Genomic DNA, 17,459 nt, shown 5'->3' with positions numbered 1-17,459 from the left:
GATGTCTGTGGGCTACAATTCCCATGCCTAGTCCATCAGCCTTTTGTCACAAGCTCGGCCCCAGACCCCAGATCATCCTCATTGCTCTCAATTTCATCCACGACCTTTTTGCAGTGAGGCCTACAGAACTGTATACAGTATCCAGGTGCAGTCTGACTAATGTGGTATAGAGTAGGACTGTGATACCTTGCAATTTTGATGTGATGCCCAGGTTGATACAGCCCAAGATTCCATTTCCCTTCTTTACCATTGCATCACACTGTCTACTCATTATATTACCTAGCAATGACAGCAAGTTATTTAATTGAACTCTCAACACCATTCAATAATATTTTAATATAACATGTTTACACTAGAGTTAAATGTATTATAGATTATTCATCTGTGAGGGTAGGCAGTTCCCACATTTATCTATATCTATAAGCACAAGTTTTTCCTCTTTCTTTGGAATGTGAGAGGGCTGGGATTTCTTCTTTTCTGTGGATTGCTCCAGCAGGTAACCTCATTGGCTTTATTACCTCTAAAGGCATGACTTCACATCCTGTTACATCCTGGCTTATTGGTGCCCTCATTAAAAACTTCAAGCAAAGGTTAATTCATTTGTACAAGCCACCAAATACCAGTGTGAGAAGATTCACTGAAATGTGTGTTTGCATGCAGAAAACCTGTACACAGCACCCAGAAAGAGAAGGGTCTGTATTCTGTTGAGAAGATTACACAAAAACAACACAGGACTTGGAAGCAGACTAGGAAAAGGGTACCAGAAGCTGGTGGGGTGATGGGTATGGTTCAGATGGCTGTATGGCCAGACAGCAGGGAGCTCAGTTAAGCAGGAAGAGAGACCCAGATGGAGAGAGGGTAGATGTGGGTGTAAAGCTGAAGCATGGAGAAGTACAAGACAAAAAGAACTTGAGGAAAACAATCATATTGGGTTTAAAGCATTTATACATTCTATTAAGAGCTGTCTCAGGAACATTTTGCCAAGGAAATGGAAGTTAAGGAGACATGGGTTCAAATTTCACATCAGGCTTTGGAACAACTACGCAAGTCTTTGTCTCTTAAGTCTATAATACCAATGTAATTTTCTGCCCTTGGATATTTGTTTTGTTTTACTTCATTTACACTCCACCATTCCCACCAATGGTGACAAAAAGCAGTATACATAATTCTCTCTTCCATTTGCCTTTACAACAGCCCTGTAAGGTAAGTTAGGCTGCGAGTGTATGATTGGCCCAAGGTCACCCAGCAGGGTTTCCCCAGGATTCAAACTGGGGTCACGCCGATCCTAGCTAACAGTATATCTACCAAACTATCCTGTCCTTCAACCAAGCAGTGAAATTCTGTACCTAATTTCCTTTCCTACCTATACTTTAAGCAAACAAAACAAAACCTTCAAAACAAATTACATCTTTTCTGGTCAAGCACAGAGTAGATAGCATGTGCTTCGTACTCTCAGCATCACAACCACAGCTGGTCAGCTGATGTGGCTAAAATGGGACTTTTTCCCCATTCCTAGCCTTTTTGTCAGCTGGTCAACAACAGCACAGTTGGGGTGGGGCAGGGCCTGGCAGGAGAGGGGTGAATCTTGTATGCCTACTTGTATAACACCTACTTGCATGAATTCTCACCTTCTAATACTCTTAAATCATGATCACCTATCACAGTTCTGCCACTTTACCTGTGGAAAATACTTTAAGTTTTAAAAATTAATTAAAATATTTATATCCTGCATATCAATCAAATAAAACTTGAAAGCAGCAAGCAAAAAATTATTTTAAATTCACAGTAAAAGTTAACAATTTGACCTCAGTACTTGGTAATTATTTTGTTCTTTTTAATGGATGGGTCTAGGGCAGGGGTAGTCAAACTGCGGCCCTCCAGATGTCCATGGACTACAATTCCCAGGAGTCCCTGCCAGCATTTGCTGGCAGGGGCTCCTGGGAATTGCAGTCCATGGACATCTGGAGGGCCGCAGTTTGACTACTCCTGGTCTAGGGAAAGAAGAGGCAAGCATGTGAGAGCTGGGTGAGTTGGACTTTGTAATATACCTGTGGCTCATGCATGTGGGAGGCATGGCAGCAAGAGGAATGATCGAGACGTAACATTTCCGCACAAGAGCAAACCCCCGCAGTGGCATTCTTAATGGATTGACCAATACAAAACTTTCCACCAAAATTTTTGCCTTCCCACAAGTAATGCGAATTTCACAGCCCCTTACCCTGTGGTTTTCAAATCCTTTTTAAAAGTGATTTCCCCCCTCCTCTGGATCTTAACTTGCCATTTTCCGGTGAAGAATTCCCAAGTTCAAATTTGGTTTCTCACCGTGCTGCCATTTTATGCCATCAGTATCACATGTTCACCCTCCTTATCACCCTTCTGCCTCCCCAATGTTGTCCCTTGAGCAATCCAATTTCTTTTAAAGCTTTTTCCTCAATAGCTTCCAGAAAGCTACCAGCACCGAACGCTGGAAAAGGGGTACTTCTTAAGTGTCAATGACAAAGCTTAATCATTGGCCCAAGATCTGATCAGTACAGTGATGCAGGGTTAAATGCCTATTATCTTTTTATCTATGTAAGTTGATTAGCCAAGATCACCTGAAGTTTTGCTTTTTATCATTATGTTGATGACACCTAGCTATCTTTCCCTCAATCTATGCCTCCACCTACAGAAGCCTTTGGAATTTAGAGATCACCTGGGAAGTATTTATAATAAACTCCAATACGTTCCAGTGTCCGGATGCTGCAGCCAAGTGCATGAGGCTGAACTAGTTGAAATAGAAACCAGGAAAGACAAAGGTGAGAAAGATGAGGTTTTCAAAGAGACAGACATGCCTGTTCTAGACAGGGTTAAATTTTTCTTGTCAGATCAGGTGAGCGCTCCTAGACCCATCCCTTTTATTAGATCATCAGGAAGGATGGAGTTGTTGCCAGGAATGCTTTCTAATCATCTGCACTTAGTTTGAAAGTTACCCTCCCTTCCTGCCTCTGCTGAAACATTCAAATGGGTAGCTGTGTTGGTCTGAAGTAGCACAAGAGAATCAGAGTCCAGTAGCTTGCACTCGAAAGCTCACGCCCTGAATAAATCTTTGATGGTCTTAAAGGTGCTACTGGACTCTGATTCTGTTGAAACAGCTATACTGAATCACGCTTCTGTATCCTTCCAGTACTACTGCTATAATGTGCTTTTCGTGGAACTATCCTTGAAGGCAGCTTAGAATTAGTGCAAAATGCAGCATTCAACTGGGGTAGACCCATAGCGCAACTATAACGTTGAAACTTCAAAGGTTGCCTTCTGAAATTCTGGGCTCAATTGAAAGTGTTGGTTCATTCCACTAAACTTTTCATGACCTTGGATGTGCACACTTATGCGGACTGTCTCTTCTGGTATGAACGCATGCACAATCTTTCATCAGCCCAACAGAAGCTGCTTGTTCCTTTGCCCAGACAAGTCCACACATTAGCTTTTTTAGCTTCTCCTCAACTTCTTTGGAATACTAGAAATTTGGAAAAGTTTTCCCCCAGTCTCTTTTCAAAAGGCAAGTATAATATTTTTCTCTCAGAGAACCTTAATGTTTATTTTTTTGTGTGAATTTAGATTACTTTTGTCAGCGATACTTGCATTACAAAATGTACACAATATATTTTCCCATTATGTAAATAGTGATAAAAATAAAGATTCACACCTATATAACAGCATTCAGGAGGGAAGAAGAAGAATAGTTGGTTCTTATATGCTGCTTTTCTCTACCCGAAGGAGGCTCAAAGTGGCTTACAGTTACCTTCCCTTTCCTCTCCCCACAACAGACACCCCTGTGAGGTGGGTGAGGCTGAGAGAGTCCTGATATCACTGCTCGGTCAGAGCAGTTTTATCAGTGCTGGGGCGAGCCCAAGGTCACCCAGCTGGCTGCATGTGGGGGAGCGAAGATTCAAACCCGGCTCGCCAGATTAGAAGTCTGCACTCCCAACCACTACACCAAGATGGCATGGAACAGCCCTCTCTTTTCAGATCTCAGCCATTAAGCAGGTCAATACTTGGAAGGGAGACCACGAAGGAAGGCTCTGTGGAAGAAGGCAATGGAAAACCACCTCTGCCTTCACACTTCCTTTGTAAGCCCCCTGCTAGAGCAGTCATGTTAGCCACAACTCAAAGGCAGTTTGCACACACATATAGCAGCAATTACAGCTAACTAAGCAGCAGATCACAACAGACCCTTAAAAAAAAATCCTTAAACACCTCTGTGAGTTGGCAGCATCAGTTGCAGTAAAAATATCTGATGGTGGGGAGCAATGCTATTGTCATCAAGAACCCAGCAGTATTTTCCATATGCCGCTGAAGAGAGCAGAGCACTGTTGCCACCAAAAAGCTGAGACCATCTGGCTGCTAAAAAACTTTTGGAGAAGGAGTAATATCTCTTCCTAAACATGCTGACTGAACAGTAGCACTAAAGTCCACAGGTATAACTAAGGACTGGAGGGTGACAGATTAGATTTATGGGAACTCAGACCCTATACAAGGGTGGAAAAGATACTAAGAAGATTGGCCAATGTCCAGAAACTGCTGTATCTGGTTGTATCCTTGATAGACGTGGGGAGTTTCTTGTTAGCATTTCTGTAAAAGCTAGGGGTGTGCAGCTAACCCCCCCCCCCAGTAATTTTGGATTCAGAATTCAGGAAAGGCATAAATACTAGCTTTCAGTGGTATTTTCATCTTTCAGTACTGTTTACTCAGGTCCCATTAATCCTTACAAGGGACCGGGGGGGGGATTGGAATGGCTGTGTTTTGATCATTGGAATTTAGAAATTATTATATATTTATAATAAACTCAAATACGTTCTCTTTTATTTGACAGAGCCCATTTCAATCCTTGGTTCTTTGAGGGGTCATAAGGGCATTGGAGAAGGCCGAAGACAACTTGAGTAAAAATGAAAGGAACCCAGAATAAACATGGCCAAGCACAAGCTTGCACACAATTGTGTGCCTCTTCTGTGGTTGTAAGGATCCAACTTTACCACCACCATTAATTCCATGCAAAGTCATCCAGCGGAGGTCTTCTAGGCTGTGAGGGAGCATTTGTACTTTGTACCAGTTATGAACATTTAGAATGCTGTGACTCACTTGCAATCCATTTTGCAGACAGTTACTCACATCAGTCATGACTGGGATCTCAATACGTCTGCGTAAATTTATTTATTTATTTATTTATTATATTTATATACCGGCCTCCCTGAAGGCTCAGGGCGGTTTACAAGAAACAGGCAAAAGATACAGATAACATATGGTAACAACAGGTGATAACAACAACATTATAACAACAATAACAATTAACATAATAACAATAACATAAGAGAATAACGGAACTGCAAAGGAGTCTTAAAGGCGCTACTGTACTCTGATTCTATTGTGCTACTTCAGACCAACACGGCTACCCATTTGAATCTTGTGAGGGAAATCATGCTCAATGTTGCAAAATCATATCATGTGATGAGGGAAGGGAGTTGCAGCCTAAGATTACTGTAGGGCTAGTCAACAAATACCTAGTTTCTTTAAATGAAACTAGGGGTCAGATGAATTGCATCCAAGGGTACTAAAAGAACTTGCAGGTGTAATTTCTGAACCTCTGTCTATTAGTTTTGACAATTCTTGGAGAACAGGTGAAGTGCCAGAAGACTGGAGGCAGACAAACGTTGTTCCCATCTTCAAGAAGAGAAAAAAGGAGGATCCAGGTAACTACCGACCTGTTAGCTTGATGTTTATAGCTGGCAAAATTTTATAACAAAGCATCTAACTGTTGGTCCTTGAGCAGCTAGAGCAGATTGCTGTGATTACTAAGAGTCAGCATAGCTTTGTCACGACGCTGTAAATATACAATATTTGCTGGCATATAAGACTACTTTTCCCCCCTGAAAAACATGCCTCCAAATGGTGGGGTAGTCCTATACACCGGGTGCACTTCAGTTGGAATAGACATAGCTGCCCATAGTGACCCATTGTACTGTAATGTAATGTAACAAACTTTATATTTTGAGTGGACATGTTGGGGGGTCGTCTTATATGCCCAGTCGTCTTATATGCCGGCAAATATAGTAGTTTATATCGACTGCAGTCAAGCTTTTAATAAGGTTCCACAAGATATTCTTGTTGACAAACTGGTAAAATGCTGTATGGATCCTATTACTATTAGGTGGATTGAGAATTAGTTGACAGTTCGCACCCAAAGGATGCTTGCTAATAGACTGAGGAAGAATGCTTGCACTCGAAAGCTCATGCCTTGAATAAATCTTTGTTGGTCTTAAAGGTGCTACTGGACTCTGATTCTATTGTGCTAATAGTTCGTCATCCTCTTGGAGAGGAGTGACAAGTAGAGTGCCTCAGGGATCTATCCCAGGCCCTGTGTTGTTCAACATATTCATAAACAATTTGGATGAAGTGATAGAGGGGGTGCTCATTCAAAGTGCAGATGATACTAAACTGAAAGTGGTAGGAAACACATCAGAAGACAGAATCAGGATACAGGATGATCTTGACAAGCTGGAAAACTAGGCTAAAATGAATTTCAATAGTAAAAAATGTAAAGCTCTGCATTTTGGTAGGAAAAATCAAATGCATCATTACAGGATGGGGGAGACCTGTCTTGCCAGTTGTATGTGCAAAAAGGATCTAGGTGCATGGGAGGGTGGACTTCAGAATATGAAGCATATTTTCAAAACATTAGTCTCCATTTCTAGTAATATAAAGACTTCTGTATTTTTCTTTACTTTTCTTCTACGTACAACAGACTTTTTTTTCCAAGTGATGTTTGTCACATACAGAGACTTTTGTGGCTTTTCCATTATGCTAACAAACATCTCTCCCTCCCCCTCATCTTTTTGTGATGAACATCTAATTGAGGGAGACTTGTTGTTGTTGTTGTCGTCGTCGTCGTTGTTATTAGATGTATTTCCCGCCACTCCCTTGCGGGAAATCAAGCCTTGTGATGTTTTAGTTGTTGCCGATTAAAGGTTTATGACTACTTGCACTTTTGAATCTCTTCTTGTGGACTGACATAACTGCATGGAATTTTTAACAGCTGAATTCTCAAGACTTCGCAGATAAGACAACTATGTAATCTGATTTTCACAAAGACCGTGAGGAATGTAGGAAATGTTGCAAAATTTTGCTGTGAGATGGAGATTTTTACATGCAGCAGAAACCTTTGAGTGTAATAACATTTTAAGTAACCTTAACTGCAAAAAATAATCAAACTCCTTTGTTCTTGCCACTGTTAATCAGTTAAATAGCAATTAAGACTTTAGGGTTGCAATGAATGTCAATATGTATATTAAAATTCATGAATCATCAATGCTATTTTGTAAGATTTATAAAAGCCTGCATTTATTTATAATATATGTATGAAGATGACCACCCATTAAGCACTAGACCACCTTCAAATGGCTCTTAACTGGCTCCATGGAAGAATGTGATATTTCTGTGAAATCACACAATGTATCCTTCATTGCAAACCTAATAGCAATTTTCTGAGCATAAATCCCATTGAGCAAACCTGACTACAATTTTTTGGAAATCTAGTTAAGATTGCTATCCAGTAAAAAAAAAAAAAAAAAAGGGAACACTCAACCTGACTAGACAAGTTAGGAACCTGGAGGTTGAGATGCAGAAAAATGGTTTATGTTTCAAATACAAATAGTTATCAGGGGCACATAATAAAAATTAAAAACACTGATAAAATCTGTTACTTACTGTCGAATACAATCAATAACAATAACACATGGAACATATGAGCATATAAGACCAGACACGTTTTGATCCTAAGGGTCATCCTCAGTGGTCAACTAATTTAAAATGCACTTATACATTCAATAACATTACAGCTTACTGGGAGGTTAAAAAAATCTATAATGTAATGCTCCAACTAATGTGTGCTGTATATAAAGCTGTATAATAAGAAGCCCACACTGTGAAATATTTAAAAGACCACCACCACAGTTGCCCAGTTTTCATTCAAAAGTGCATTCTCATGTGTTAAGCAGCTTTTACCATCCAGCAAACCCTAATATTATTAATTCTAGCATTCAAAAAATAATTTCAAGAATGGAACCAATTGCAAACTGAAGATCCTTTTTACAGTTCTTTATTTACAGAGCATCTTCAAAAAGAGAGCACCAAGACAAAGCTCTCTGTTCAAAGGCCCTTAGAATTTTAAAATTTCACAAAGGGCAAGGACACAGAGGAAGAAAAGGAAGATGAACATTCTTAATGGGAAGAATGTGCTTCAGTTTAGTTACACATGTTTTATCTTGGGAATGAAGATCTTGGTTCTTTGTACTAAAGATTCATATAACAGGTAGGTTTGGGGGAGCTGAGGAAAGAAAGGGATCAGCAATTCACAGTACTAGTGGAGTTTAAAACTTATTGCAAGATTTCACAAACACCTGATCTAAACAATTAACTAAGTGCATCAGCTTGTAATAGCAGTCACATATGTAGAACTCAAATATACCAATAAGGAATCTTATTTAGATTACACAACATCAAAGGGACTAAGTGTTGAAAAGAAACTGAAAGTCTAATGATCACTTGCAAAAAGAATTTAACCTAATTTTCTGGATATATAATGATAGATTTTTAAATGATTTTCATTAAATTTTGCTATAAGCCAACCTCACTGAACTTTTTCACCATTGAGAACCCCCTGAAACATTCTTCAGGCTTTGAGAAACCCCAGAAATGGCACAATTGTGCAGAATATGGTTGGGAAGCATAGCAGTATACATGTCCACCAGGGGTCCCTCCCCTTCATACCCCCTCCAAGCCCATCACTGGCCATTTTGGGAGGTGGCACGTCGACATGGCCATATATGGTCATATCAGCTGATAAATGTTTAATAAATTTTTTAAATCTATTAAAAAATTAACTCCCACTCATTCAGAAAACCCTTCCAAGGCCATAAAGAAACCTCAGGGTTTCACAAAAGCCTAATTGAAAAAAGCTGCTAAAAGCATTAACACTTAAGGTTTTGGTACTTACCTTCAAGGCCATACGCGGTCTGGGCCCAGTGTACCTGAGAGACCATCTCTTCGCCTATACCCCCAAAAGAGCATTACGCTCCACCACTGCCAACTGGCTGGTGATCCCTGACCCCAAACAAGCATGTCAGTCCTCAATGAGGGCCACAGTTTTTTCTATTCTGGCCCTCCACCTGGTGGAATGAGCTCCCTGAAGAGATCAGGGCCCTGCCTGAACTCCCACAGTTCTGCAGGGCCTGCAAAAGGGAGCTCCTCTACTAGGCATTTGCTTGAGACAGACCACAGGTCCCCTTCACCTCTGACATCCCCTCCATGGCCTGAAGCAGCCTGACCTCTCTAGGGAGTTTAGCTTGTTATGTTGTTATTGTTGGGACCACTGAAGTTGTTGTTTAGAACCTCTGTTGGGTTGTTATTGTTGTATATTGACTATGTTGTATGTTGACTGGTTCCATGTATCCCCTATGATGTTGTATGTAAACCGCCCTGAGCCATATGGAAAGGCGGTATAGAAATCAAATCAAATAAATAAAAAATCAAATAAACTGTAAATTTATATGTATAAGAGTTTGTGAATTCCTACTTTTATTTCAAGAACAGGCCTGGGGGATCCATTTGTATACATGATCTTAATAATGCGCCATACACATTTTATTTACTTTATTGATGATTATGATAATCTGCCTTTCACCCCAGCAGGGATCCAAAACAGCTTTTCTTCTCACAACAACCCTGTGAAGAAGCTTGAGATGAGACAGTGTGACTGGTCCAACATCATCCAGCAAGCTTCCATGGCACAGGTGGGGATTTGAACCTATGCTTCCCAGATCCTAGTCCGGCACTGTAACCATAGTGTGCTGAACTAGTGAATAGCTGTTCCAAAGTTACATGACATCTACCACTGTATTACTTTTTCAATCAGCTGATTAAATGGGTCCAAAGTAGTATGCCTTGATGACTCAGAGGGTCAGCAAGCTACTCCTTTTCTAGCAGGAACCCCTTCACATTCAGTACAGTTGCAGTGGAGCACAAAAGTTGTATTTTAGTTCAATGCATTTATCATTGTTTGCTTTCAAAAGGATTTTTGGTGTTTTATTTCATTTTTGATGCAGACTTATAAACTGCCAAAAAGGAGGGTGGGGAGCATGCAATGGACTAGTCTCGGAATTATTGTGCTAGCGAATGCCCTGCAGATTGCCCCCCCCCCAAATATAATATATGAGAATGATTGCACAGAAACCTACCATATGGAAAGGTAACAGAATGTGTTCCAGGTGAACGATCAGTTGGACGCCAGCCATACTGAGACGGTAAGCATGACAGCTGAGCAGCAGTATCACATTTTATGAAGTCTTACATCACAAGTTGGACACCAAAGCATTGCTTACACATTTTTCCAGAGAGCTAAGCTGTGGCTACTACTCTGCAACCAACCTCACACAGCTACTGTTCTCCGGCACCTTGCACTTCCGTCCCGACCATATTTAATGAAAGGCCACCCCCTCAGCAACAAAGAATTAAGGCAAGCATGCAAAGAAAACAGACTAAAGATGAAAAGAAAGCAGCTCCAGGTAAAAGGTTTCAACTTGTCCCACCTTGACTCTGTTCCTCTCATTTTGCAATCAACCATAGTAATAGCTGTGTACTAAAATCAAGTAGGGCATTACCATAAAAGTAGGTTACCTTTCAAGAAGGAGCAAACTAATCAACAGCTTTTCAGACAACTGGCATCTACATTTCATCCCTGTGACAATCATTTCTGAAACCCTTAAAAATAAATCATTGGGTGCATCACCTTTGCTGTTTGTTTTAAACACCAAGGTTTGGACTATCGCCTTCTTATCCACTTGCAGAAAGCATTTCTGCCCATGGGAGGGGAGAAATAGTAGGAATTCACCCCTCTGTCTACCCCCATCCCCCATCCTGTTCCCAAAAGCTCATTAACCCCAAGGACATGATTGCAGAGTGTACAGCAGCCTGCAGCTAGAGAAGGGAGTGGGGAAAATTCTTCATTTAGCACAGCTGTGCTAGTTAGGATCCAGTCCAAATTTTTTTAGATTTCAAAAAGATAAACCAGGGCACTATCTTTAAATAAATAAAAGTAGACGGATTACACTGCCTCTTTCTGATAAGCCTATCCTGCACCGAAGAGAAACATTTTTGTCTAGGATGGTATGATGGAATATCAATGTAATTTTTGATACCAATGTAATATTTGTATGATAATTTGCTCTGTTGAAAAATATGCATACATAACCTTACTTGGTGTTTTACTGCTGTGAAATTTCACTATCAAATACCTTTATTGGCATAATATTTTGTATTTTAACAACTGAATTAACAAATATTAATATACAATAATGCTATAAAATTGACGGCAAATCCTGCTCTATTAAAAGGGCATGCTAACGAAATATAGCACCATGGCTTCAAAATATGCAAAATGAATGAGTATTAGCATTTTCTCATCACAAAATCTCCCAACTATTTTCAATTCCCATTTTGGAAGTTGCTATAAGAAAAACACTGCATAATAATATAATGCCCTGACTAGGATGACCCATACTAGGCCACTCTTGTCAGGTCTCAAAAGCTAAGTAGAATCAGCCTGGGTGACCATCAAGAAAGAGCAAAGTCACTAAGCAGAGTCAGGCAAACCTCCTCTGTTCATCTCATGCCTTGCCCCACAGGGTCACCATAAGTCAGCTGCAACTTGACAGAAGTTTGCACACATATATACCTTAGTATAGCACTTACAGTGTTCAAAGTGCTTCACACTGTGTGTTGTCACAGTCATGTGTAGCGCGATTCTGCAAGGAGTAGACCAGTATTATTATCCTGGGGGGGGGGGTGAGGGGCCGAGGCTGAGAAACAGGAGCTTGTCTAAGGCCATCTAGTGACTAAGGTGAAACTTGAACTGGTGACCCACTCACTCTCTTGCTACTCTAGTAGCTCTTAACATTGTCTTAATATTCATTCACAGTATTCGGTCAAGTCAATTAACAGTAGCTCCCAAAACCAAAAACATTCATTTATGTTCCAAATACCATATGTTCTTTTTTTTAAAGGTGAGGAAATGGGCTAAATAAAAACTGCGGCAGAACTAACAATACTCTTCCTCGATCACTTTACATTTACGGGAAGGAAAAAAATATTCCGGGAAGCTTTTACAGTCTATTTGATTATTCAAAATGACTTGAACAAAATGTCTATAAATGTCATTCACAAAGACATCGTGATACATCAAGCCAGGTACAAGAACTCAGATATTACTGTACTGGGTTTTACAGTAACTGATACCTCATTAGGGGGGGGGACCCTTAAATCCATTGTATGATCTAGCTGGAGTAATGAGTTATTAGGGGGCTGCATTTTTCCAGAAAGAACATACCATTTAGTAGCTGGTGGAATCTGACACTGTCAGTTTGCTGACGTAAGGGAGGCATGAGCTGGCCACATTTTTAAATGCAATTTCACGTTCCTTAAAATCAGATGTGACAGTCTAGATAGGCCTGATTAAGTTCACAAACATCCTTGATATCTGCTGATTATGTAACACTTCCCCCCCCCACACACACACCAAAACCTTAAACCAGAATGAGATGCTAGAGAGGACAATGGTGCATCACTGACATCCAACCCTGCAATACTGGAGAGCTCCAACCTCATTTGTTTACATTCTGCAGCTTCCCCATTTGGCTTAGAAAAAGCAGTGGACTCATTCAATGAACACACCGCCGAAGCAACAAAACCGTAAGAATAATACCAGGAGGATAAAACGTGAATACTGAGCTGATAATAACTCCCTTATAATGCCCCCCCATTTATTATGCCATATACATGTAAGTAGATTGGAACAGGATTTGCTCAGTTTTTCCTGTAACATATCACGGATTTGCCAGTATCTGCAAAATATTATGGGATACTGCTTAATCATCATTGTCATAAAACATTGTCATGAAGCAGTTATCCGAAGAAGTACCTAAGGGGAGAAGAGTGGATTTCCCTATCAGATTCCATAGAGAACAGCGGGGAGGTAAGCAAGCAATCCTCAGAGCAAACCAATGCACTAATTCAATGGAATAACATTGAGGATAATGCCATTACTTAGGGAAGATATCCACATCTCAGAGGGCTTGATTTATTTGCCTAACTAATACAGAATGGGATCCCCCTACCTCCTCCCCCCCCCTACAAAAAACATCACTTGGTTCCACTGCAAAAACTGACCAGCTACAATAGGCAAGGTGGCCTCTGCTACCATCCGCATCCAGACCCACGAAACAAAAAGGCTCACTCACTGTTGCTCCAGGATTTCAGCAAATATTTGATACTGATTTCAAAGAAGCCTGAATCCTGCTGGCTGGCCATGTCTGCGGCATACAAAGGCGCTCCGCCGCCGCCGGAGTAGCAGGTACTTTGCCGGCTGGATGTGACAGTCACCAGTGAGTGATGTAAACGACGGGGGTCAGGAGAGGAAATGAAGTCTCTGCAGGGCCGCTCCTTCCGCTCCTGAGAGGTGGCTGCTGCTCTCCCGGTAAGCGGCAGCCTTTCCCCCCCGCCCCAAAGCGCGCACACATACACCCGTCGGAGATGCTTGTCCCCTACTCATGCTCCGGGGCCCGCCCTTGGCACATTGCTCTCCCGCGGCCCCAGGAGCATCGCTGCGGACTGGGTTGCTTGGGGCCAGCGTCGCCCAGGCTCTCTTTCGCCTGCCTACAGCTGGTGCATCAGGGCCGGCCTCGAGGAGCGCTGGGAAGGACAAAACGCGTCTCCCCGCAAGGCGACGGAACGGCTCGGCTGAGCTGCAGCTGCCAGCCTTCCCAGCGCAAACGAAGGGCAACAAAGCTGGGTTCAAAAAAAATTTAGACCGGCTGGTCAGCTGCTCCGCCGCCCCGAGAGCAACAACAACAACAACGCCGCCTAATTCGGTGCAACTGCATCATGCTGCGGTAAAGCCAGCGCTGCACCCATCCTGTTCGCTGGGTGTGCAATGACGGAGCGCGGCGCAGCCGGTCCTCCTCGCGGCCGCCTGACTTGTTTGGGTGCTTCTCTCCCAGCACCAGACAAGCCGCGGTGGCGGCTGCTAGCACTCGGTCTTGAACCAGATTTAAAGAGACAGCAGGCAGGGTGGAACACCGCTTACTCGACGCGGCGTCTTGCACGCTCCTCCAACCATTGGCTACAACGTCCACGAGCAAACCCACTCAAACTGAAAGCAAGGGGGTCCAGCACGCTAATGATGCACTTTCAATTCTGGTTTTTTTTGTGTTGGCCAGTTGACCTTTCCTCCTCGCCCTCCCCCTCATTTAGGGTCAGAGTACTAGATCTTTTGACTTCAGGATGGCTTGGTGCAGAGGTGAAGAGCCATGGTGTCTAATCTGGAGAACCAGGTTTGATTCTCCACATGCAGCCATCTAGGTGAACTTGGGCCAGTTACAATTCTCTCAGAGCTCTCTCAGCCTCACCTACCTCGCGTGGTTTCTGTTGTGGGGAGAGCTCTTCATAACAAAAACTGAAATTAGGATTAAAATGCTTGCGTTGTAAACCCCCACCCCTTCAAAGGTGGCACATATTGGTTTCCTCTCCTCCTCTTGCAAAATAAGTCAGGCTGACAGTCCCCAGTCCAAGGTCACCCAATGACCTTCAGAGCTAGGGATCTGAACCTGCATCTCCTTGATACTAGCCCACCTCACTACACTTGCTTTATGATGTGAGCTTTGCCTGGATCCTGTTCTGTGAAGAACCTGTAGTCCAGTGGTCCCCAACCTTTATTAGGCTGGGGACCAGCAGGGCATTGGGCCGCGCCCGCAGGGACCGCGCAGGCCACGCCCACGCTTCCGGCCGCGCCCGCGAGCGGCCGCACCCGCGGATCGGGCCGCGCCCGGCCGCGCCCGCGGGCCGCACCCGCGGATCGGGCCGCACCCACGAGCCGCGCCCGGCCGCGCCTGCGGCCCGGCCCTGATTCCCTCTCCCCGCCCTCCCGCACTAAGTAGCTTCCCGGGCTGCAAGTTTGCGGCCTGGGAAGTTTTTTACTGCGGGGGGGAGGGGCGGGGAGAGGGAGCCGCGGCCCGGCGCCATGGCCTTTGCGGCCCGCCGCCGGGCCGCGGCCCGCAGGTTGGGGACCACTGCTGTAGTCCACAAGAGGCATGACATTTACTGTGCAACTACTAAACACGCATATGCAGCTGGCTCTCCGTCTGTCAATATACTTGTTATTTTCAGTTTTGATACTGTCCCCTTTGGCATCTGGGGCCCTTAAAGAGCTCCACACATTCTTCACTGCTGCCTCTCACACCAGAATGCCCTCCTAGAATGGCCCATATGACACCACCTCGCTCCCCCCTTAATCATTTCCCCAACTCATTCTCGAATGAAGTCCAAAATAATTTTTTCTAGTATGTGTTTGTATTAATTCCTTGATTCTCAACATTCCAACTATTCTCTCTGAGCCAAAGTTTAAGTGTAGGATCCTTGGGACAGCAACCTACATGTTCATTTATGAAATCTAAAAAGCTGTGTATGTTGTCGGCTCTGTAACAGAGGATACCCTGCCCCATACTTATTCTTTTAAAGAATATCATCTAAATCTGTAAATGCAGGATCTGTCTGTTCCATTCATCCCACAACTAGCAGTTTGCTTCCTCCATTGAAGTAGGACTGTAACTCAATGGCACAGGTTCTGGTTGGCATGCCAAAGGTCCCAGGTTCCATTTCCAGCATCTCCATTGGAAAGAATCAAGTAGCAGGTGATGTGAAAGATTTCTACCTGAGACCCTGGAGAGCTGCTGACATGCTTAGTAGACAACTGCCTAGGCATGGAATTGGGGTCCCTGTAGGTGGGCAGGTAGTTGTGAGTGTCCTGCATTGTGCAGGGGGTTGGACTAGATGACCCTGGAGGTCCCTTCCAACTATATGATTCTATGTTGCAGGGCCAGCAAAAAACAAACAGGTTGGAAAGCTAGGCACTTAATGTGCTGGACTGGGGAAATGCTGGCCAGGCCAAGCTCTGCCTTATTGTCCCCTCACCTTCCCTGTCTTTCAGAGGCTTTGGCCCCAGTGCAGGTGACACTCACCACAGTGACATTGTGGCTGAGGGAGGAAAGAACAGCTTATGTTGTTTCTCACTCAACCATGAGAAGGCACTTGAAGGCCTTCCTTCCACCCATGAATCGCAGGCCTGAACCACAAGCAAAAGTGCTGAGGACTACAGCCTTCCCTTGGAGGACAGTTCTTCTGGTTCCAGGCAAACACAGGCCAGCATTTTTATCATTAATTATATACTAAGTAGCCCAAAATACACTGGGAAGAAGCCATGGCCTCTAATATGGCCTAGGTTCCAGGCTGGCATGTACAAACTGAGCCGTGATTCAAATGAGTAGCCGTGTTGGTCTGAAGTAGCACAATAAAATCAGAGTCCAGTAGCACTTTTATGACCAACAAAGGTTTATTCAGGGCGTGAGCTTTCGAGTGCAAGCACCCTTCGTCAGACTATGATCTTCTTACATGACAGGGAATATCATATTCCATCATGTCTTAAAGGTGCTGCCAGACTCTGATTTTAAACCGAGCCATGTCTGCAATCCTACAAGGAGGAATCACGATTAGAGGACAGAAAGGACAGGAAGTGGACATGCAAATAACCAGGCCCTTACGGCTTCTTCCCCCAAATCCCTTTTTGTTTTTTACATCTGCATAAAACACATTTTACATTGGCCTTTACTTGCAAATTAATATTGTTATAGCTGAAGTAGATCCCTATGATTTTAAGAATGCTTACTTGGAAATAAAGCCCCACTGAAAACTCGCTTCCTTTATAGGTAGCTGAGACAATATTCCTCCCATAGCCTGAAACTTCCCTCACATGTTCTTATCTCAACAGACAGCCATTAAAAAATGGACACATTCCTCCATAACTCTAGTAAACTTTAAGCCAGCCAAGTCACTAGTCCGGCTGCAGAATCACAAGCTATGTCCTGGTAGCCCTCTTTATGTACGGGCTGGCCAAACATTAACTACAGTCAGGTGTTATTGCAATAGCAAAGAGTCTTAAAACATTTACAGAATCTCATAACAAAAAGATAATGATCAAGCATGTAAGTAGTGTTTATATATTTAATACATTTATGATAATGGTTCCTGCGTGCTGTTACCATGCCCTGAGGAATTCTTTCCGAGAATATTTAGCACAGTTTAACAGAGTTATTAGGACAGCCTGGCCCTTCAACTGGATCTCAGAAGGTAATCTTGCAAATCAGCCTTACCAGTGAGCATTGTTTATCATGGACATCCAAGACAAGAATGGTGCAGAGAAAGCCCAGAACTTCACTGAAGATTGGAAATCAATTGAGTTTAATGAGATGCCCCCTTTGAAGTAAGCATGCAAAAGTGCCTCAGTTGGATGCACCCTTAATTAGAGTAAAATAAGTCTGTGCATT

At 43.0% G+C, this 17,459-nt stretch overlaps 1 protein-coding gene across 8 annotated transcripts in view; it reads right to left on the bottom strand.

Moving 5' to 3' along the window:
- FRY (FRY microtubule binding protein) overlaps nt 1-17,459 on the bottom strand; it is a 223,475-nt gene that overhangs the window by 156,651 nt on the left and 49,365 nt on the right. Inside the window, exon 1 of one of the 8 annotated variants that reach the window (XM_077341826.1) lies at nt 13,323-14,097. The exons of 6 other annotated variants lie outside the window; for them this stretch is intronic. In XM_077341826.1, coding sequence (XP_077197941.1) covers nt 13,323-13,392 — 70 coding nt within the window. In that variant the 5' untranslated portion in view covers nt 13,393-14,097. Of the gene's footprint in view, nt 1-13,322; nt 14,098-17,459 lie in introns of those variants that run through there. One more of the 8 variants, XM_077341828.1, reaches the window with a different exon arrangement.

This window comes from Paroedura picta, chromosome 6 (genome assembly GCF_049243985.1).
Source record: "Paroedura picta isolate Pp20150507F chromosome 6, Ppicta_v3.0, whole genome shotgun sequence".
Lineage (NCBI taxonomy): Eukaryota > Metazoa > Chordata > Lepidosauria > Squamata > Gekkonidae > Paroedura > Paroedura picta.
The sequence above is the reverse complement of the archived record's forward strand: the minus strand, read 5'-3'. Positions and strand labels throughout refer to the sequence as shown.